Raw genomic sequence first — 24378 nt, 5'->3', positions numbered from 1 at the left:
ACCTGTCATCAGCCATGCCCAGCCAGCCCTCTAGCATCTGAAACTCCATAAGCTCAAAACAAACAGACACTGCTCCTGCCCGGCAAGGGCTCTTGTACCCCTCCACTGGAAAGGTTCTCTGTACCTCCTATCTCTATCATCCTCAAACTTGACATCCTGTAAAGTGCTGAGTCATCTGTCCTCCTGCCCAAGATCATGCTCACTGCATCATTGTCATGCTCACATCTTTCCGCAGTTCCCCATGCTCAGAGATATAAACCGAATATCATATCAGGATCGGCCCTGGAAAACATGCCACTTGACTTGTTTTTAGGTACCCTTGAGTCCATGTCAACTCATGGTTATTTGCTTCCACATCACTCTGGTGCCTTCTTGCTTTTGTGACTTAACTCTCCTCTTCTCGCCTCCTCAATCTTCTCTTGTCACAACTATCCTTATTGAGTTCATACACACAGTTTTTCCTCTATGAACCCTTCTTCAATTGTCTGCTTTGTGTTTTCACAGAACATTTTTGAATGTAATGATTGACATTCATATATTTTTGCCTTTTGTTTTTGTTATGTGGTAACTCAGAAGCAGTTCGATAGCACCCACAATCTCTGGCATGGTACCTTGCCTATACAGGAACTGAGAAATACATAGAATCCCATATAATACGTCCAAACCCATATAATGTACAACACCAAGAGTGAACACTAAGGTCAATTATGGACTTTGGGTGATTATGATGTATCAGTACAAGTCCATCAATTTCTACAAATGTACAACTCCAGTAGGAGATGTTAATGGGAGAGGCTATGCATGTGTGGGAGCAAGGGGGATATGGGAAGTCTCTGTACCTTCCTCTTAATTTTTATGTGTATGGGAAACTACTCTAAAAAGATTAAGTTTTAAAAAATTTTGTCTGAAATACCAAAGCAGAACCAATTAAAAAACCAATCAATTCTCTTTATATTTAGTGTGCACGTTTGAGAATCACAACAAAGGACCTCATAAACTCCCAAACATCTTCTTTAGCAGCCTACAATGATGCTATGCTCTGCAGTCACCATATTAGAAATTCAATTCATTTGAGTCAGTTTTTTTATTAATTGAAGTGTATTTGACATATAACATTGTGTAAATTTAAGGTGTATAACATGTTAATTTGATACATTCATATATAGTTATATGATTGGCATTATAGCAATAATTAACACCTCTATAACACCACATAATTATCTTTCTTTTTAGTGATAGCAATAATTAAGATCGAGTCTCCAGCAAGTTTATAATACAATATTGTTGTCTATATTCACTATACTGTACATTAGATCTCCAAGACTTATTTACTGTTTCTTGCAAATTTGTATCCTGAAACAACATCTGTCCTGTTTTCCCACCCCCTACCACCCACTGGTAAACACTGTCTTACTCTCTGTTTTTACAAGTTTGGCTTTTCTTTTTTCTAGATTTCACATATAAGTGATATCATAATATCTGTCTTTCTCTACCTTATCTCACTTAGCATCCATGTTGTTGCAAGTTGCAAAATGTCCTTCTTTCTCATGGCTGAATTTCATATATATATATATATATAGTATATATATATAGTAGCTATATATATAATATATATATTATTTATATAATACATATTATATATATATAAACATAATTAAGATATAGAAGATATGATATATATGTATCTATATCTTTTTGATATCCTATATTCATTCCTTTTAGACATATATCTAGAAGTGAAATTCCTGGATCATATAGTAGATCGATTTTTTAACTTTTTGAAAAACCCCCATATTGTTTTCCATAGTGGCTGAACAAATTTACATTCCTATAGAATTGTACAAAGGTTCCCTTTCATCTACATCCTCTCCAATACTTATTTTCTTTTGTCTTCTTGATGATAGGCATTCTAACAGGTATGAGATGATATCTCAGTGTGGTTTTGATTTCCATTTTCCTGATGATAAGTGATCTTGAGCATCTTTCCATGTCTTTTTGCCAATTGGGATGACTTCTTTGGAAAAATGTATATTTAGTTCCTCTGCCTCTTTTTAAATCTGATTTTTTTTTTTGTTGTTACTGAGTTGATATGCATTCTTTATATATTTTGGATATTAACCAGCACTTTATCTGATATATGGTTTGCAAAAATTTTCTACCATTCACTAGATTGCCTATTCATTTTGATTGTTTCCTTTGCTGGGTAGAAGCTTTTAAATTTGAGGTAACCCCATTTGTTGGTTTTTGATTTTGCTGTTTTGGTGTCATATTCCATTGAGTCACTATTTATGGTGAAATACAATGAGAATCTATGGCACAGAGAAATAAGATTGTATACATATGACCTGGAATAGGACACACTCATATTCCAGATTAAGGTCAGAGTCAGCTACATAGTAGGAAGTTTGGGGAAGCCAGGTGACAATGTGAGGAAAATGCTGGTATAAGAAAGTGGGTGGGATAAGATCAATACAATTTATTCCCACGTCACCACATCATTTTTGTTCAACAAACATTTTGTAAGGAGCAAGTTTTATGCATGTAAATCACTTCAAGGCGTAACCATACAATCCACCACCTATACAATTTACCATCCTGCCTCCTTGTCCTTATTCTTCGTGGATCTTTCTCCCTAAAAGTTCAGAAAAGAAATTTTTTTCCCCCCGCTGAGGTAATCAAGGTAGATACTATAAAGGAGGTGGCATTTGAACTGGACAGATTCCAACAGGGTCAGGAAGGTTTTAACAAGCAGAAATTGCAAGGTATCCTAGGATCTATTTCCATTAGTGCCTTTTATATATTCACAGAAATAGGTCCTAGAATAAATGCCTATAAAATACCTCTGGGAATGTATTATATATTTCAGATGCCTGAAAAATAGGTGTAACTAAAAGGAAATAAGGAAGGAAGAAGGGATAAGGGAAGAAAAGATAGTATTTACTAGATAAGATAAAATAAAGTAAAATGTTTCTCCAAATTGCCAATCTCAGTATGTACTTGGTAGGCTATAAAAAATGGATATTCAATTTTCCAAATAAACATTTATGAGTCAGGAACATTTTTGCAAGATTTAGCCAAGCTCCAAGCTCTGGAGCCAGTAATAACCACCACAGCAATTCCATTTATTATGTGCTTATATAAACAATGCATATAGTTGTATTTAATTGTCACAATTGCCTACAGGTTAAGTATTATTATCCCCATGTAACTAATGAAATATCGAGGCTTAAACGGTAAAGACTTGCTCCAAATCACAGAGTTGATCATTGTGGCTTCCTGATCAGGTAGTATCAGGTAGTAAAAGAGCAGCTGGGGGTTCTCAGCACCAAGTTAAATTTGCTGCTCATTTTCAGATCCTGCTCTATGATCTGAACTCAAATTGTATCACTGAAAGGTGGGCCAAATGATTGGGGGCTTAAATCAAAATTCTAGAAATTCTTAGTGTAACCATATTTATAATGTCATTGGGTCTCAGTTTTCCCATCTGTAAAAATGGGAATAATAACAGAACTTAATTGCTTTGGGTTATGTGCAGATTACATGAGTTAGTTTTTAAAATAAGGCCTGACACATGGTAAGAACTCTATAATGTTACCTATTATTATTATTCCTTGGGATGAAAGATTATGACTTTTTATTACTTAATCCTTTTCTTTAAACTCTCATCAATGTTATTATCTTGATTCCAAATAACCCCAAGATCTTCAATTCAAAAATTTTTTTAAAAATCATACTAATAACAATGTTACAGATAATTGCTTTCAGGAATATACTCTAAGACTCATCAAATATTTAACACTAATGAAAACAATATAAATTTATAATATTGAGACAAATTAGAATATATTACTCTTGACCTCTGGTATTTCTTTTATTCTTTCCCCAAATTTGGATCAATATCAGAGTGTTTCACAATGAGTCCTGGTAATACCAATTATTTTGAGATGTGTATAAATTACTTCTGGGTATATTAATTATAGTTCTCTCTCTTAGGGTTCTTCTACCATTCTCAAGATACCCATAAGTCAAACGACATTTTTCCTTCTTTTTTTTTTTAAAGATTTTATTTATTTATTTGACAGAGATCACAAGTAGGCAGAGAGAGAGAGAGGAAAGGAAGCAGGCTCCCTGCTGAGCAGAGAGCCAGATGCGGGGCTTGATGCCAGGACCCTGGGATCATGACCTGAGCCGAAGGCAGAGGCTTTAACCCACTGAGCCACCCAGGCGCCCCTCAAATGACATTTTTAAAATTGTATCTTATCCCAAATGACAGAATACAAATGTAAGACAGACAAATACACATATGCAGACAAAACAAAACAAAAAACCCACTCAAACCCCCCCCAAAAAAGTTACATAAAGCATCCAAAATACAACCCTATTTCTTTTTGAGCTACTGATTAACCATCCAAATAAAGACAAAGATAATTGGTCAGTTTTCTTTATTTTGTATTTGGCCAAAAGTATATTACTCTAACCAGATTACCTATCAATGCATAACACTGACTGCTGGAGGATCAGTTGAGATTTTGTATTGAACTGATTGAACTCAAATGTTTAAAAGGGAACTCAAAATGTGTATTTTGCTGGATATGGAGAATTAAAATCAACTTCACTTTGCACATTTCAGGGTATAAATTTTAGAAGCTCCTTGTCTTCGCCATTCTCCCGAGATAACAAATGCGAAATGAGCAAACATAGACTAGATCATGCATAGTAGGCACTCAAAAATGTTGACTTTACCCCTTCTCTTCCTATAATAACGTATCAAGAATATAATCATAGGCAGGTGGTAACCATGACAGCATAATGATTCAGGAGGACACTGATCTGGGTGTTAGGAGTCACTTAAATGGGTCTTAATTTCTTCATCTGGAAAATGAGGCAGTTTTTAAAATGATATTATTCTACAGAGTAGTTAATTCAATGGTCCCTGAATAAGGCACATATTTTTTCCTAAGCATAATACACATTTAAATTTAGGTTGCAAATATTATAGACACTACAAAAAAATCACATGATACTATATCCTTCTTATATATCTTTTGATGAAAAAAGATCTTCTAAGGACAGAAGGAAAAAATATATGTCCAATAATGAGCAGAACCGAAGTCCGCGTAACTCATGAGTATAAAATATAAAACACATACACACTCTTTCTATATGTATCTATATATAATACATATGTAAATATATATATGTATGTAAAATACATGAAGATGTCATTTTAAATTAGTAGTTAGCAAAATGTAAGGCTAAAATTTACTTTGGGGCTTTTCAAGCACCCACTCTAACTCAACTATCCATTTATTTACATTTATGCACAAAAGTAATAATGGATATATGCTTAGTTTTCCAATAGAGGCACTAGTATAGTATTTTATGTACAATAATTCATATAGGAGAGCAAAACAAATATACATATAATAAATGCCACTCCAAATATGTGCTATCTATCAAGGAACTATTCACTAATTGTTTTAAATCTCTGCCTCTCTGGAGAGTATGCTCATCATAGTCCCCATATGGTCCACAGAGATAACTAGTTCTATACAACATCAACCAGTATGTGGGTATGGTGAAAAGCTCATGGGCTGCAAAATCAGAAGACCTGCGTTCAATGCCAGGATCTATCACTTAATTAGTGTATAATTAATATTAGATAATAGCTTAGCATCCATTAGATTTTATGCACTTACGTTTAAATAGGCCTGCTAATTACACTTGCTCTCCTTACCACATAGAGGTGGTTTGAGTTGTGAATATGAACGCATACCCAAGTAAGTGTTCATCACTGTTAGAGTTGACATAACATCCTAGTATCAGAACTAATATATCCTTTAACTTCTGGCTCTAAGTTTCTTTCACACCCTCCATCATTACCTAATAAAATTCCCAATTCTGTCCATTTAACATTCTAAATATTCCTTAATTCTTTGCTCTCCTTTCCATCCCTACCACCACCTCACTAAGGCAAGACCTCATCCTGTTAGTAGCTTCCTCCCTTTTTATGCCATTTAAAGCCATCTTGGGACAAAGATGCCACAATGATCTACCCTGAAACACAATCTGACCATGCTGTTTTCCCATCCTTCATTCTAAGCAATTCCCTGTGGACAAAGTGAAGTTCAAGCTTTAAAAGGGCATCCAGAGCCTACCCTAGTCTGACACCCTGAACTACTGCTCCAGTCTTATCCCTCACCTCTTCCATCCTCAGCATTTCTAGGCCTTAGTTTAATGTGTTCTTAGAGAATTTCCTACTTCCTTTCACCAAGTGGCTATCTCCTACTTAACCATGAAAAATTAACTTGGGAACTTTCCAGGACATGGTTAGAAGGCACACCCATATACAAATTAATTTCCATATTATAACACAGTTATTTAACTTTGTGTCTATCTTTCTGGCCAAAATGTGAGTTCTTAATGACAGAAACTTTTTTTTGTAATACCCAGGACAGTGTCTAGCATATGAGGCATACTTGTTGAATATATACTGTTGTTTCTATCCTGAAGAAGACTGGTGCCCAAATCTTTATTTAACACCATGAAGCTAGATATTGAAAATCATCAAATTAAAACAAGAATGAGCTAGAATAACCACACAACAAAGACCAAGATAATATTGTTCCAAAAGTAACCCCGTGGCTCTCATGTTTTAAAAGGCAATCTCCTTACACCTAAATAGTACAGAGATATTTAGAAAAATCGCGCTGCTTCCATTCATCATGTCTAAATAAAATGGCATAGCAATTATTAATGGTAATTATGATGTGTATTTTATAAACTTTAATTTGAATGTTAATACTCATTTTGGTAAGAATTTAAAGGAAAGACTCATTGACAAGATGTCACAAGGACCACTTTGGGGAAAAACATTATTTTAATAAAGTGAAAGCTGAAGAGTCTGGGGAACGGAGCCAAAAACCAAACCAAATATGCGATAACCACAGTGACACATTAACCCTCAAACAATAATCACCCTCCTACTACAGTTATTACTTGAAACATTATTCTTTTGGGAGAATGATTCAGAATATTTTACCATATTTAAGTATAATGCAGCCTGGTCACAAATACTAAAAGAAAACAAGAAAGCCAAAAAGGAAAAAAAATCAATGATCGTGTTTCTAAGTTACATATTTCCCTCTTTTAGATTTAGTTTTGTTTTTATTCTCACTTAATAATTTTAAACATGTTTATATCCGGATTTGTGTCTTCTTAGCTCTTCTTTTCCTATATAACTTGTTCCTTAACACTTCCTCAGGAGTCTCATTTTCTAAGCTTTTAATTAACATTTCTACTTTCTTCTGATTTCTAATATTAATAGTCGTCCTCTAAAAATGTGGCCATCTTCTAGTAGAAAATACATATCACCTAAGTGCTTTCAATGCAATTTATTTATTCTTTAGATTGGTTAATATGACTCACTGGTCTAGTGAGTGAATTTGCATGATAATAAGCAATCGGTAAATGGCATAGCCCAGCTCAGCTCTTCTTTTTAAGCATTTCTATTCACTGTTCAGATTTAAATGCTTTATAATCATTTTGTCTGATATTATTCACAATAAAATCGTGAAATAGGTCAGTATCAAACTCACAGAAATCTAAGTTTTTCAAAGATACTATATAATTAAGCTTTTATATTCCTCCAAGTTATGACAGGGGCTAGCCTGAACAATACTGGAAGAAGAAATTGGTAGTGTCACTTGATAAATGTGTACGGAAGTGTTGGAACATTTCTAAGGACAACAAAAGGTAGTGCTAACCGAACAGAGTGCTAAACCTTTAGTATGAAGTTCACCTGATAGCCTCAGGTAAGCAAGAATTGATCCGAAGCCAGGAAACCCCCGAGCTCTCTGCATACAAATTCACATTGCAAGAAGAATCCCTAAAACAAAATTCCAGACACAGTCTCCTTCACAATTAAAATGCTTCAGCTTCCCCATCTAGCCTCTATACCTATGTCCAGTCCACTTCCCCACTAATTTTGCTCCTTCTTCTGCCATGTGTTCTAATTCCAACTCCCAGAATTAACTCTCCTAACCATCGTCCGGGTTTAGACCTGTGTCACTTCACCTAAGAATTACTCCATTTACCTACACATCAGTTTGGAAATGCCCCCACACTTCGGCTTCTAAAACATTTCCTTATATGGTTGCCTTAACTTTCTCCTTCATTTTTTTTTCTTCCGCAAACTCCTTTTATGCCACTTGTTCTTGATGGGCCGGTATTTTTCTATAGAGTGATATATTTTGACTCTTGTCTCCTCAGTCTATGATCTTCTGAAGTGATCTTAACAACCAAACAGCTTTAAGCTGCACGTCTAAACCTTTCACAGGTTTTTTTCTTCAGTATGAATATTTATTCTGAGCTGAAACATATATCCCTGATGCCTATGAAACGTATCTCATGGGTACTACACAGACATGGTAAACCTTATGTATCAAAAAACTACTTCTTCAAATATTTCTCATTCTGAATCTTGGAAAATGGTGTCACCATCCACCTAGTCAATCTACAGTCAAACTCTAGCCAATAAGGCTGGAGTCATTCCAGAATGCTTTCTGCTTCACTTCCCACATTTGTTAAAATTTTATTTTGAAATATTTGAGAACCTACTATGTACCCATATTAAGCCAGGTGCTAGACATACCTCAGCAATCAAGGTAGATATCATTCTTACAGAATTTACATCCTAATGGGAATGTATAAAGAGGCTTTTGTACTGTACTGTATGTGAAAAACATTCCCAGGAGTCTGGCTATATAAAATCTATCAAGCTATCTATTCCACAAATACAATATCAAAAGAACAAAAGTAAAAGGTTCATTTTTTTTTTTCTGTATTCCTGCATTATTTTCTTCCTGGAATGCCACAACAGCTGTCTAACCAGTTTTATGTCTTTTTTTATTTCCTAGTCCCTATTTATCTGTCCCTAGTTCCTATCTATCTGCTCCAATGTAGCCAGAATAATCTTTCTAAAATTGCAAGCTGACCATAACCTTATCATGGTAAACTTGTCTATGGGATGCAATCCAAAGTCCTTGAACTGACCCATGAAGTCTTTGCTGATGGAAACTCTCTATACTCCATTTCTCCACCATATTCTCTGCTATGGCCATGCTAAGCTTCTTGCAAATTGCCATGCCCAGTATGCTCTCTCCTGGCTCTATGGCTCCATGCATGCTCTACCATAAATAATCTCCTCCATCTGAATAAACTCTACTTACACTTCAAATTCATGATGACATTAATCGCTCTATAAAGTCTTCCTTAAGAATCATTATAGTCCCACGGGTGCCCCACCTTTCTTTTCTCATTTCACCTTGTCATTTGCCCATCATTTTACTTATGGAATCAGATTATAATCAGAGGTTTGCCTTTCTCTCCTGCTTGTTGAACTTTTGAGGGGCTGGGCCCCCAGTTTGCTCCTTTCCATGTTTTTGCTTTCTATAACAGTGCCTTCATGTAGGAGTCTGTAAGTAAATATTTAGTGAGTAAATTAATGGGTGGCAAATATTCTATATTGCATAACAATATTGGGTTCTTCCTCAAATACCGTGTTATGAAGTCCTACCTAGTTCCAAATAGACAATGCTTCCCTAACCTATGAGACCAACTCATCTTCCCTGTGCATTCCAGGCTCTTCACAATATCCAAAAGGAGACCCCTTCTGAAAAAATGGTAATCTTACATGCCCTTCAATGTTCAAGACTCACTTCCTCTAGGAAGCCCTCTTCATTACTCCAATAGAAATAGTATTTTCTTACTTTGAACTCCCAATGTTTTAACACAGGAATGAATATTTACATAGACTTATAACTAAGAATTTTTTCTATGTATATGTCCCCCTTTTTACCAAAACGATTTATTGAAGTTCTTATGAATAAAGACTCCTCTCTGAGTTGTCTCTGCTACTTCAGTAGTGCAAATATGACAGGTATTCAATATATTCTTTTATTATATTATCCTTGAAGAAAGGAATAAAGAATCACTCTGGATTCTGCTCCAAAAGTGCTCTAAATCTGTTCTCACAGACTCAACTATTTTCTATCTTTATCTTACTTGGTACGTCAGCATTGTGCCTCAGAGCTGACCACTCTCTTTAGTGAAAGGTAGACTACGCTTAGCTTGCATATACTATATCCTTCTGATCTTTCTTCCATATCTCTGGCTACTCCCCAGTCAGCTCTGGAAGCTATTCTTCCTTTACCAAACCCTTAAATGTTTGGTTCCTCTGGGATGTTTCTTCCCTAAGCCCATTTCTCATTTTACTCCTCACATACAGCCCAATCTGAACTTTTCACAACTTCATCTTAAATAGAGCAGAAAAGTAACTTCACCCTGTTTAAAATGTGCAACGCTGTGTTTCAAATGAGCATAGTTCCTATCATAATGAATACGGGGATAAAGAGCAAACCAGTGCATAATTTTAGAAAAATACTCAACAGATACATAGCATAAAAAGGACGTTTATAAAGACCAGATGGACAATGTGGATGGCCGGAGCACTTAAAAGTTATTTCGTTCCATAAAATGTAACCTCGATTCAGATCATGTTAGTGAATACAAATCGTTTGTGCTTGTGTGATTTGGCTTTAAACCACTGGAGAGAATATTTGCGCATTTACCCCAGCAAAAGTTGTAGCAGCTTCCCTCAGGCAGAAGTGCTTAAGTGTCTGATGATGTCAGTGGCTTGCTTAAAAGAGGATAAAACATCATACCCTCAGGCAAGCAAGAGGATTTAAACAGAGCCAATTTAGGAAGTACAGTGCCTCAGTAAATTCAAATTAAGACATTTTGCTTTAAGAGCTTTATCAAAAGATCAGTACTTCGATTCTAATTTAGAAGTGGGGGTGGGGGGTGGGGGGGAGGGAATCAAAATGTATATTCCATAAAAATCTTCCTGTGTTCAAAAGTATACCTTCAAAAATTACGGAACAAAAATCACAGCATGCATTATTTCAAACTGATAGAAATGTGAAGTTTGTTTGTTTGTTTGTTTGTTTGTTTTTTTAATAAGTCAGTTGGGACAAACTGATGGTTGCCAGAAGGGAGGTGAGTGGGGGATGGGTTACATAGGTGATGGTGATGAAGGAGTGCACTTGTGATGAGCACCAGTGTTGCATGGACTTATTGAATCACTACACTGTATACCTGGAACTACATTACACTGTATGTTAACTAGACTTTAAATGAAAACAAAAGAAGAATTGGCAGTATTTCTGAAAATGGGTGTGAAGATAGAGATCAAAAGAGAAGGATCAAAAAATTTTTAAAAATTAATCAATTGGGAATGGGAAGGATTGTAATTTATTCTAATATAAAGAATCTGGAAATTTAGATATGTCTGAAACATGGTTCTGTCTTCTGTAGAATACAGTTTGTGATAAATTACTTGTCGTAGTAGTTATTTAATCTACATGCTTCATCTAGAACACCGACACGTTTCTCCCAGGTATGGGGAGTAAATTACTCACCAAACTCCCTGGGTCTCTAAAGCAAACTTGAGAGTCTAATTGAAACTTTATTTGTGTGTACGCCTGTCCAATCTAGTAAAAACTAGACAGTGATCTTCTAAGAGTCCATAATTGTGTTCTGAGAGCTAAACTTTGACATCTGAGCTCAACAAACTCCCAGAGACACAGCCATACAAAGATTATATAAAGGAGAAACATTATATCAAATGATTTCATGTATAAAAACACACGTGATGGGAATTAAGGAGGGCATGTGATGTGACGAACACTGGATGTTATATGCAACTGATGAATTATTGAACTCTACATCCGAAACTAATGACGTACTATATGTTGGCTAATTGAATTAAATTAAAAAAAAAAACAAAAACCACACATACCAACAGCTTTGTCTGAAAAACTATCCATTTTGCTGTTATTCCTGAAAATTATTGCTTATTTGGACATAGGTTATCTATAGTTATTAATTTCTTGGCAACATATCATTGGGATTTGTTTAAAATATTTTTAGCAAAAATAATCTTCATCTTTCATATAAATATGTATTTCTTTACAACCTTCATGACAAACTCAGAAACTCTGAAAATTGTAACGTGATCTTACCTTGCTTCCATTTTCTCTAGCCTCTCGTTCCATCTTGAGGTCAGAGATTAGAAGATTCTTATATTTGTTTTTTCCATTACTGCTGTGGTCATCTATTCTGTATTCCGAAGTCAGCTGTGCTGAGAGGGGGCTGTCACTCAAGTTCAGTGGCTGCTCCTCCTGCTCCAGCCCAGTTTTGCCATCACCATTGGAGTCGCCCATCTCCCTGCTGTGTGTTCCCCCTGAAGCAACTGAACTGTGCCCCAGAGTCTCATTGCCATTAAAACTCTCTGCAGCAGAATCATCTGTTGGAAAGAATAGTTTGATTTTAATTAATGTGCCATTCAGTTACTATTTCAACATTCACCGAGCTCCTGTTATGTGCTTGGCATCGTGGTCACGTTACATATCCTGTGTAATTTATCTTTACAAATAAACTTGTGAAGCAGCCATTGTTACGTGTAATCTAGTAGGCACATTTAGGCAAAAGAAGTGAAGTAAAATAATAAGAAGATAAAATAGGGAAAACGGTTCGATCTCAAAAGCAATCGCGAAGAAAAGCAAATTGAAACAAAGAGAAACTCATTAATTATTTTGTAGATAGTTTTTGTTTTTCTAGTGAGAATATCCAGATTTGGTGAAAATTCTCTGAAAAAAGCAATGTCTGTTCTGCTAGTGGGGTGTATGTTGCTTATGCATCTAAAACATTAAAAGTGCTCACACCTTCTGCTCCAGTCATTACACTTCTGGGACCTCTAAGTTTAAGGAGTAGAATCATTGAATGCATTTCTGTGCAGGTAAAAAAGCTTTTATACCAATATTGCTTACAATAGCAAATATTCAGAAGTGACAAAAATTACCAAAAGTAAAAAACTGGCTTAATATATCTTGGGATGATTAGAATATGGGAAATGTGGAATCTTTTTCCATTAATATTAATGGGAAGTGTGAAGTGTTAGGTGGAAAAAGCTAGCTTCAAAAATGGACAAATGATACCAATTTTCTGAAAAGAAAACATATATCCTTATAGAGGACGATGAGTAAAAAATGTAGCCTAAAATATTGATATTAATTTCTTCTTAACTGGAATGGAACTATATTTTTAAGTACTCTTTATTATTTACAACATATATAATTTTCTAATAAAAAATAAAATAACTAGGAATAAAAAATAAAAAGCAAAACAGGGAAGAAAGGGAAGAAACAAAATCAGTCAAAATTTTCTGGCTTTAAAATAAATGAAAAGCTTGTTTAGAAATACACATCAATAACAATTAGAGTAAGAAACAAAATTTACATGCAACAAAAATCCTATTTCTCTTAATTTCATCTTTATATTAATTTTAAAGGATTATGAAGGACAAAGGTGTTAATTGTTTCCTTTAGTTAAGGGCTCTTTGTGAAGTGATATAAATATGAGTGTGCACAAGTAATATTTTGATTCTGAACATTCTCAAGTTTGCTTTATTTTTATAGGATGCAATGAAATATTTAAAGCCGAAAATAATATTTAAATTCTGAAGGAGTGGTATAACTCACCTGTTCATTTATTTATTCAACATTTATTGAATACCTACATTAGGCCAAAAGGCGGTTAAATAATTTGGCCAACAGAGTCTCTGCCTTCAGCGAGTTCACAAATAACTAAAAGAGATGGGGGAAAAAAAAAGCCATGCAACTAAAATGCAGAGGAAAAAAGGCTTTGATCCAAAACAAGGTCGGTAAAGACATCACAGAAGTTTTCCTAAAGAAGGTGACATATGAGCCAAATTTCAAAAGATGAGTAAGACTTAACCAGTGAAGAAGTTGGGGGAGAGCGTTCCCCACTTGGGTATCAGCAGGTGCAACATCTCCAAGGAAGGGAAGTACAGGGTGGATGAGAAATAAGGTTGGGGTGCTGACTGTAATAGAGTCAGAAACAGAAACCTAGGTAGGGAGGCAGAGGGTGAAGAGCTTGGCTTGGACCTTGAGCATGAATAGGATCAATTTTATTGTCAGAAGAGATATGGAAAAAAAAATTTTTAAAGAGATTACTCTGACTGATGAGGAGAATGGGATAAAGGTGACAAAATGGGAAACGATTAAGAGCTCTAGAAGCCATGTGAATCAGCATTGTTGAAAGCCTGAACCAAAACAGCAGTAGTGTAGAACAGGAAGGGATCAAATCATCATAAGAAAAGAACAGGTAAGACTGGGAGTAGGACAGTACGGTCTGGGAGGAAGCCCAGATCTCCAGCTCCAAGGGAAAATGAAAACAAAGGACATTAAGCTTAATTTTCAGTAAAATAATATTTTAAAAACTTAAATTTTAAAAATTTAATATTTTAAAACTATCTTGTGAAAAAGTTAAAATGTATTCAAATAGCAAGATTCTATTCATAAATTACTCCTTTTACATCCCCATTCAACAAAAGACTTCATGTAGAAAGAAAACAAACATAAGAGAATTTAGGGAAACTCAGTCATAAAGAATATGACATGGCACTTCCCATAGTTACTGAAAAATCAAAAACATTCTTTTAATCATGAAATATATAAGGTTTTTGAAATAAAGAATTCAGGGAATAATAAAGCTAAGTAATTCAAAAAATTGCGCATGTCCTTTATGCAAAGTCAGATCCAATGCTAAAGTATGCAAGGTCATTTCTGAATAAGTTATCTCTTTCCACAAAAATCCAAAGCATAATGGACATATTCTAGGCCAATTATCAAATTCATGAAGAAAAGTGTAATTTAACATTTGTGTACTAGAATCCCTTAAAATGTGCTAAACATTTTATGTAAGAAAATTTCATCAATATGTTAAAAGAATGAATAACTCTGAAGGTATATTACATTTTAAAACGTAATCTAGGGCGCCTGAGTGGCTCAGTGGGTTAAGCCTCTGCCTTCTGCTCAGGTCACGATTTCAGGGTCCTACTCAGCAGGGATCCTGCTTCCCCCTCTCTCTCTGCCTGCCTCTCTGCCTACTTATGATCTCTGTCAAATAAATAAATAAAATCTTTAAAAAATAAATAAATAAATAAATAAATAAATAAATAAATAAAAATTAAAATTTAAAAAACCTAATCTAGTAGTGCCTGCGTGGTTCAGTTAGTTAAGCATCTACCTTTGGCTCAGATCATGATCTCAGGGTCCTAGGATGGGGCCCCAGGCTCCCTGCTCAGCGGGAAACCTGCCTCTCCTTTTCCCTCTGTTCCTCCCCGTTTGTGCTCTCTTGCTCACTCTCTCTCTCTCAATCTCAAATAAATAAATCATCTTCAAAAAAAAATAAAACCAAATCTATACGAGCATGAAACAAAGACAATATCTATCATAGTTAAAAATTAAAAATAGTACACTGTGTCTTTAGCCTGAAATCATCATACATATTTAGTAACTACTGTACCATTTACTCACATTTTAAATAAGATAAACATTATGATATATCAGGAGAATATTTAATAAAAGTCATATATTTATAATTTTGGTATAAAGTATAAACAATAAAGGAGAAAGTATTTTTAGACAGAGTAGTTCACTCCAGATGTTACCAAGGTAACTAAATTCTACAGCTTTCCATATTTCATTTGTGAGTAAATCAGTGTGTTTTCTCAAGAACAAATGAATGATTTACTTATTTGTATAAAATTTATATATTCGCACATTTAATCATTTAAATGGTAAAAGAACCAGTAATGTCACATGCCACTATTTTATAAATCAAAATTTAAAACAGAGTTTTTGATGTCTATATTAGAAAAATACAGAAATCAAGAGTGAGCAGACATTAAACTGAAGCTAAATGAACCGTTTTTTATTGTCTGGTTTCTTGCAACCGTGTTAACGATTTTTATTTCCTCTTCCTTAGAGATACTTTTTCAGAATTTGAAACCACCCATCTCAGACTCCTGTTTATGATAACCAACTCATACCTGCTTAGTGCTTCAAAGGGGAAATCTGCTTCCTTACCCAAGATCATTTCCTCCATCCTAAGTGGCTGCTGGTGTGTGGGTAGCAAGCTGCTATACAAAGGGTACAGTGTTGAGATCTGTAGGTATGGCCTTTAGGTTCGCACGCCCAGAACGCTGGTGCTTCTCTCAAGTTTCAGCCTGGGTACCATAGCACTGGAACTAAGAACTCTGTGTTTGAGGACCAAGGAGAAAACGGCACCTGGAGCTCTGGAAATTAAGAGTGCCCAGGGTACCTAGCAACAGAAGAGAATGTGGAATGTGATGACAGGAAACGTGGCATCCAGTGACATCAGGAAGGCCGTTGGATGTTTGGGTTGCATTGCTCTGAGGTTGGTTTTGCTGGGATGGATTTGGGGCTGCACAGAGGACCATGCAAATGAGCTCAGCTGTGGCTCTTACCTGTAAGTTGCTGTAACACTAACCATAGTGACCAGCTATTCATTTTCTTCTTTCTCCTTCCCTACTCCCCACTCCCTTCACCAATTAGCACAGACCCTAGAAATACTATTTGTTCAAATTATGTCTAATGTCGTCACAAGAGTCAATGGTTAGCTCTCTCTATATAAAGAGAATTAACCTATAACATCAAGTATGATATATTTATATATTTAAGTATATAAATATGCATATATGTGTTCTCTCCATATATAAACATAATGTGATGTATATATATTTGAAATCTCCCAAAGCACCTGACCTACATTCTCATTCAGCTACTTTCAGTAGTTCTTCATTATGGCCTTTAGGCCAAGTGCTTTAGGCAAAATGAATAGGAAAAAATATGTATATAATCCTCATTTTAAGATTAGTACTTGGAAATTTAGTCCAAAAATCCAGGTCAGATGCTTATAGGGTCCAGAAAGCTTTTATGGTTTTCCCCCAAATGCACCATAGTCCTCTGCCCCCAGTTCTTTGGTGCCTCCTTATTTAACCGCCCTTTAATATCTGAACATAAAGCTAATTTTAAATCCAAAATACAGATGTAAATAACCCTGTGTCAAAAGATTGGTACCTTCATATGCAAAAAAATAGAAAAAAAAATGTTTTTAATCCTTCAAAGTCTATTTAACAAAATGGAGTTTAGGGCCCAGTCCCTTCATCACTTTATCACTCCTACCCTCTGCTCTAAGTCTTCTTCTAGTCTAGGGTCCCCTATAAAAAAATTGAAGTATATCCATTGCTAGACTATACCCTTCATTTTTTCTCTCCGTTCAAGTTTTTATTTAAATTCCAGTTAGTTAAAATACATCGTAATATTAGGCGCAGGTGTAGGAATTCACTAATTCCTTCATTGCTTAGGTACAACACCCAGGGATTGGTATAAGCACCCTCCTTAATACCCATCACCCATTTAACCCCTCCCCTCCCCCCACCCACCTCCTCTCCAGCAACCCTCAGTTTGTTCTTTATAGTTAAGAGTCTGTTTATGGTTTGCTTCTCTCTTTTATCCCCCTATGTTCGACTATTTTGTTTCTTAAATTCCACATATGAGTGAGATTATATGTCCATACTCTACATCTTACACCATAGCTCCCTCTACTCTGCAACATGAAGCAGGCAATCCAGTCTAAAGAAATCCTTCGTGAGAATACAAGCAGCAACCTGACATCATCTGTAGCAACTTCTTACTAGACATATCTCCAAAGGCAAGGGAAACAAAAGCAAAAATGAACTACTGGGACTTTGTCAAGACAAAAATTTCCTCACAGTGAAGGAAACAAACAATAAAACTAAAAGACAACCTACACATAGGAGAAGATATTTGCAAATGACATATCTGATAAAGAGTTAGTATCCAAAAGTTATAAAGAACTTAATCAAACTCAATACCCAAAAAACAAATAATCCAGTTAAATGGGCAGAAGACATGAAGAGACATTTTTCCAAACAAGATATACAAATAGCTAACAGACAAACAACTAACAACTAAAAGACAGCTCAATGTCACTCACCATCAGAAAAATATAAATCAAAACTATGATGAGTTTCCACCTGTCAGAATGGCTAAAATTAACAACACAGGAAACAGCAGGTGTTGGCAAGGACCCGGAGAAAGGGAAACCTTCTTCCACTGTTGGTGGAAATGCATATTAGTGGAACCACTCTGGAAAACGGTATGGAGATTCCTCAAAAAGTTAAAAATAGAACTATCCTATGTTCTGGCAATTTCACTCATAGGTACTTACCCAAAGGATACAAAAATACTGATTCCAAGAGGCACATGCACCCAATGTTTATAGCAGCATTGTTAGCAATAGCCAAAGTATGGAAAGAGCCCAAATGTCCATCAACTAATGGATGCATAAAGAAAAATGGTATGCATGTATACAGAATATACATACAGTGGAATATTACTCAGCCATCAAAAAGTAGGAAATTTTTGCCATTTGCAATGACATGGATGGAGCTAGACTGTATTATGCTAAGAGAAATAAGTTGGTCAGACAAGGACAAATACTATATGCTCATATGTGGAATTTAAGAAATAAAACAGATGACATCGGGGAAAGAAGGAAAAAAAAAGAGAAGGGGAGGCAAACCGTAAGAAACTGTTAACTACAGAGAACAAACTGAGGGTTGCTGGAGGTGAGGTGGGCAGTGGATGGGCAAAAGGCGTCATGAATATGAAGGAAGGTACCTGTGATAAGCACCAGGTGTTATATGTAAGTGACAAATCACTAAATTCTACTCCTGAAACTGGTATTGCACCATATGTTAACTAACTAGAATTTAAATAAAAACTTGAAACAAAGACAGATGATAGATGATCGATCGATAGATAGATAGATAGATAGATAGATAATAGATGGATCAATCCTTTGCTGGGCAGCCCCATTCCTTCCCCAATCTAAGACCCTGACACATTCCTGCCTTTGTCCATTTGTAGTCGTCACCTACAAATTTCCTCCTCATTTTTCTTATTTCCTTTCTTCAGATCCTTCTGATGACTTTTCCATTCTTTGATTTCTACTTTGCTCAACTTTTATAGTACTGTTATTGAGTAAACAGCACTGTTCTATGTTTTATCTTTTACTTATATGCAAAAATTTTAACTGCTGATTACAGAAGTCTTGCACATCGATGTCCTTAATACCACAAAAATCTTTCAAAAAGTAAGTAATCAACATATTTGAAAACTATAATCCAGATTATATACTATTTAATAATGCTATCTTAAACATGTACAAAAGAATGATGCTACATTTTGAAGTCAAACTTTCACACTAAGGAGTTTACTAATATAAATAAATAAATATATATGTATATAGGTATATATAAAAACTTAAAGGGCATTGATTTTAAAATGATAAAACCAATATTGAGGGTAAGAAAATACAGAGGGATTCAGTTTTCCCCCTCCAAAGTGAAGGATAAGTTCTTAAAACTTGACCTCTTTATTGCTAAGAAGAAGGAACTAGAGGGGGGTATTGTGCTAAGCTAAATAAGTCCACCAGAGAAAGACAATTATCATATGATCTCACTGATATGAGAAATTTGAGAAACAAGACAGAAGATCATAGGGGAAGGGAGGGAAAAATGAAACAAAATGAAACACATAAGAAGATAAAACATAAGAGACTCTTAATCTCAGGAAACAAAGTGAGGTTTGCTGGAGGGGAGGGGGGTAGGAGGGATCGGGTGGCTGGGTGATGGACATTGGGGAGGGGAGGGTAGGTGCTATGGTGAGAAAAAATAAAAGAATTTTCAGTCTTTAAAAAAAAAAAAGGGCACATCACTGAGTAGGTTGCATCTGGTTTTTGATTGCAATGAAAGGGGCTTTTCCACTTGACCTTGGTGGAGAAAAACTAGATCAGATGGCAATCTAGGCATCTGTAGCAGCTCAGGATTGGGCATGGAGCCTGGGCTAATCTCCAACCAGAGAAATTCTGTCAGTAAAAAATAAGATTTAGTGCAGGGCCCTGTATTCTTCCTGGGGTAACTTTGCTTTTTGATAACAGGTCCTGATTCTTTATCCAGCTGGCCATCATGAACTGAGCACCACCTGGTTCACTGAATGTTAAATTCATGCACACTTAGGAGCCCTCCTTCATTGAGTGGTAGTACAATATATAGAAAGGAGTCTATTCATGCCCCAGGGGTGTATGAGTATGACCTGCCATACAAGACTTCTTTCTTTAATCTCTGTCTATGGTCTTAAATGAAATTCTTTGTGAAAAGTTGAGAATAAAAAATGTCAGCCAGGTTTCCACAATTCTGTGAAACTCTGTGATGGTACAGTTGCTTTCATGGATAGGTCCAAATGGACAATGAAATCCATTTAGTGAACCTTGAGGATAGGTCTGGTTGTGTATTCTCTTTAGAACAAAGACAGTCAGAGGTTATTTTTTATGATATTTCTTTGGTAGCAGCCAAATGGTATAGAGACTTGATAAGTTGGAGGACTTTTTAATAGAAGTTGAAGGAAGGATGATATTGATAGATCTTTCATAACAGACCAGGGTAAAACAATTGTATTAGACACCTCTAATTAGAGAGGGTAGTTATTTGTCCTCAGCAGAATGGATACTTATTTTTGACTTGGTCCTGCATTTTACTCACCCATTCTTCCTCCTCCTCCACCACCACTTAAGAACCCTCAGACTATTTTATATACTCCCTTTTCCTCCACACATGAATTTTAATCAAGGGAATCATATCATACAAAAATAAATTAAATAATCAGAGGATTTCCCATGGAGCTATTACTCTTATTCTCTACTCCATTATTGACGAACTGTGGACCTTCTAAAATAATGAAATAAACTACTAAAAACTCAGCTATGATGCCACTGAAAGATACAATCTGAGCCTGAGGGGCTGCTTTTCAGGATGTGATATGCTCTAAACCAGCTACTGATTCTTGGGGCTGCCTTTCTCTTAGCCCCATATCAGCCTGGAAAAAAAAGTCTCTTCTGAGATAGCAATGATACTTCTAATAATTCTCTGAAGCTATAGGTTCCATAGGCCTATAAGAAGGACACTTCCATAAAAAGGGATAGACAACTGCCCACTTCACACCGTGTAGGCCACTATGGGAACAGATAAAAAGAAGAGCTGTGTGTTGGCCATGATCACTGATCCTGAACATGAAGAGAATGAAAGATGTCCAAAAAACAGAATGGACTGGGACACAGGCCCGTAAGAGTACCTGAAGCATTTTTCATTTCACTCTGCCTAGGGAAAATATTGTCAAGGCAATCCTTATAGGCAGAGATAAAAATCTCATTCCCTAACACGATTTGCCATCTGGAAAATAAGTAGTTGAACTGCTAGCTAAAGAGAAGAAAATGTGGAATGAGTAGTGGAACTAGTTAGTCATATTAGCTATGGCTTTGGAACCAGATGCAGAAAGGAATGCAATACTCATCTGGATTTCTTTGTTTGCCATCAAGTGTTGGAAGATTAAAACACATTTCTCATTTCTTTAGGTTTTATTTCCACTGTTGTATATATGGTGTGGTGGTAGTAGATACATATACTAACTGGTCTGTTAATCACATAATTTCAATTGCTACAGAACTAAAGAAGAAACGAACATCACTTGGTGATCTGACCTCAGAAATTGGGGCTCCTCAATACCATCTCTGAATGCAATAGCTAGACAGGATTTAGATTTCTTTTCATCGGGGGAAGAATGAAATTGGTTGAGGTTTATGTTAAATAGGTGGTAAATATTTGGTACGATTACCTTTGGCAATATGAGAAAGTTACGTGATGTGTGATATGCAATGGTGTGGTGTGTGTGCATGTGTGCATTTTAGCAGCCAAATGATGGTAGGCACTAAGCACCCATTGGGTTGGAAACCTAGTGCATATGATTCCTTCCTAGAGCATTTTCCAGATGGCATATCATATTAGGGAATGAGAAAAATTTCAAGCTGTGAGACAGAGAAAAGAAGTCACTGGAACTAGGTCTTTTTATCTCAACCTCTAGAAAAACAGTACAAAAATTACTATCACTGAAGGTACCATGACTTTTTTTAAAATTGGGGTGGTCTTTTGTTCCTAACTTCTTCAGATTAGTGGATTACCAACTCTTCCATGAATTTTGTCAGAAACTCCAGTACCTCTCCATTAGAATCCCATTCTTTGTGTTGTTTTCACTTAATTTAGCCAAAGATGATTTTTTTAACTTGAAAAAAGCAAACTTAACTAATGCATATTTGTTTTACTTTTGAGAAAACTGAGGAACAGAAATGTTAAGTGACTTGATTTTATCTTACTAAGAATACGGTTTATACTTTGAAAGGACTTGGAATCACAATACAATATAGTCAAAGAACTAGAGGACTCTAAACTCAGAAAGAACATTGTCAGAGATGATGAAGAAAAACACAGTAGAATCAAATTTAAAGATGTTACCTGTCAGACGATCAAAGATTAGAATTTACATAGAATCGGTATTTTTGTACAATATATGGGAAATCTTTTTTTTTTAATATTTTATTTATTTATTTGACAGACAGAGATCACAAGTAGGCAGAGAGGCAGGCAGAGAGAGGGGGGGAAGCGGGCTCCCTGCTGAGCAGAAAGCCTGATGTGGGCCTCGATCCCAGGACCCTGAGACCATGACCTGAGCTGAAGGCAGAGGCTTAACCCACTGAGCCACCCAGGCTCCAGGAAATCTTTTTGACAAAATTATCAAAATCTCAAGAGTTTCTCTACCTCTAGAGGAATTTAATTATGAAATGTAAACTATTGAAGGGAAATGTCCAGTCCTTATTCCTTTATCAGTTTATATTGCCACATAGTAAATATTCAATAACTATTTGTTGAACTGGATAATACCAAGAGGTGATAGTCACATCTATCTGTTTTTCAGTGTGCCGTTGATGGCTTGGTGATGAAGGCGGTCACGTAAGGAGGAATGCAAGCCTTTGTAAAGAGCCGATAGAGACTTCTGCCACAGCCAGTAAGGAACCAAGGAGCTCAGTTCTATAGTCACAAGAGGCTGTCTACATTTCTGACCTATTTAACTGTGAGATATGAATGTTGTTTTGAGCTGCTAAGTGTGCAGTAATTTGTTACACAGCAATGTGAAATGAATACAGCAACAAACAAAGGATTTTCTATTCTGTCTTGGGATAAGTAACACCACTCAGAATTACTTAACCAGGGGCATCTGGGTGGCTCAGTGGGTTAAAGCCTCTGCCTTCGGCTCAGATCATGATCCCAGGGTCCTGGGATCAAACTCCACATCGGGCTCTCTGCTCAGTGGGGAGCCTGCTTTCCTTTCTCTCTGCCTGCCTCTCTGCCTACTTGTGATCTCTGTCTGTCAAATAAATAAATAAAATCTTTAAAAAAAAAAACTCTTAAAAAAAAGAATTATTTAACTATATTTCATATGATAAGTGCATATCAGTGGTTCTCAAACTTTAATTGCTTCAGAATTTTCTAGAGAAACTATTAAAAATGCAGATCCACTTGAACATGAAAAATCTCTACCCCCAACAAAACCCAGAAATCTTGGTTTAATTCACCTTAAGGGGCAAGTAATCTAGAAGTACTTCTCAAAGAAGAGTTTTGGGGCCACATGTGAGAAATCAATGTGGATAATATCCAATAACTAACTGGTTGAACATGTGATTGTGGGAAGCAACTCTTGATACAAGAGAACCAAACACAACTGACAGCCATCAAATCTGAGTTTAGGAATCTGAGGATATTTTAGTCCCATTTAATCAATCTTTAGGAAATTTTCAGAAAAAGATGCCAGCAAGCCAAATATTCTCTCTTAACCAAAACTAATAAACAAGAGCACTTATTGCCAGTGTGGCCCCACTTTTAAAAGACTCATGAAAGAATAGGATTTTTTTCCCATAGAGTGAATGTAAATGTGTGGCTAAGGAACTAAAGGCATAATTTCAGGCAAGAAGATTACCTTGATTACCTTGACTAGCAAACTCTTGGGGAAGAAGATCTTTACCAAGGTGAAGTGTAAGTTTGCAAAAGCAAGAGTCTTCCCTCCGCCCATAAAGCAGAACTGCATATCACCTATGTGCTCCCATGTGCTGAAATCACTATGGATTTTGCTCATATAGTAGGTAAAGAGGAAACATTGTCAAAACCTCCAAAGTTTGGCTTTGGGCCCCTCATGTTCTCTTACCCCTCTTAACAGACAATCTTCCAGCTGTCTGTGTGCCCACTGGCTCAGATGTAAATCATTGTTCAAGGAAGAGACTGACAGATTGGTTGACTGATTGGTTGATTGGCCTTTGACTGAAATTCCCCATAGAAAAAATACTACTTTAGCTAGGCACCTGTAATTTAAACATCTCATCTCTAACTGTGGAATGAAAGGCTTTTCCTCTTGGTATTTCCAGCCATTAGCAAGTAGGTGAAGAAGTGTATTGTATTTTGGG

At 35.9% G+C, this 24378-nt stretch overlaps 1 protein-coding gene across 5 annotated transcripts in view; it reads right to left on the bottom strand.

The window, feature by feature from the left end:
- NOL4 (nucleolar protein 4) overlaps nt 1-24378 on the bottom strand; it is a gene marked incomplete at both ends in the record, with an annotated part of 415641 nt that overhangs the window by 190912 nt on the left and 200351 nt on the right. For all 5 annotated transcript variants that reach the window (XM_080821656.1, XM_080821654.1, XM_080821655.1 and 2 more), the window contains one exon: nt 12084-12367. In XM_080821656.1, coding sequence (XP_080677782.1) covers nt 12084-12367 — 284 coding nt within the window. The remainder of the gene's footprint in view (nt 1-12083; nt 12368-24378) is intronic.

This window comes from Martes martes (assembly GCF_963455335.1).
Source record: "Martes martes genome assembly, chromosome: 13".
NCBI classification, from domain to species: Eukaryota; Metazoa; Chordata; class Mammalia; order Carnivora; family Mustelidae; genus Martes; species Martes martes.
The sequence above is the reverse complement of the archived record's forward strand: the minus strand, read 5'-3'. Positions and strand labels throughout refer to the sequence as shown.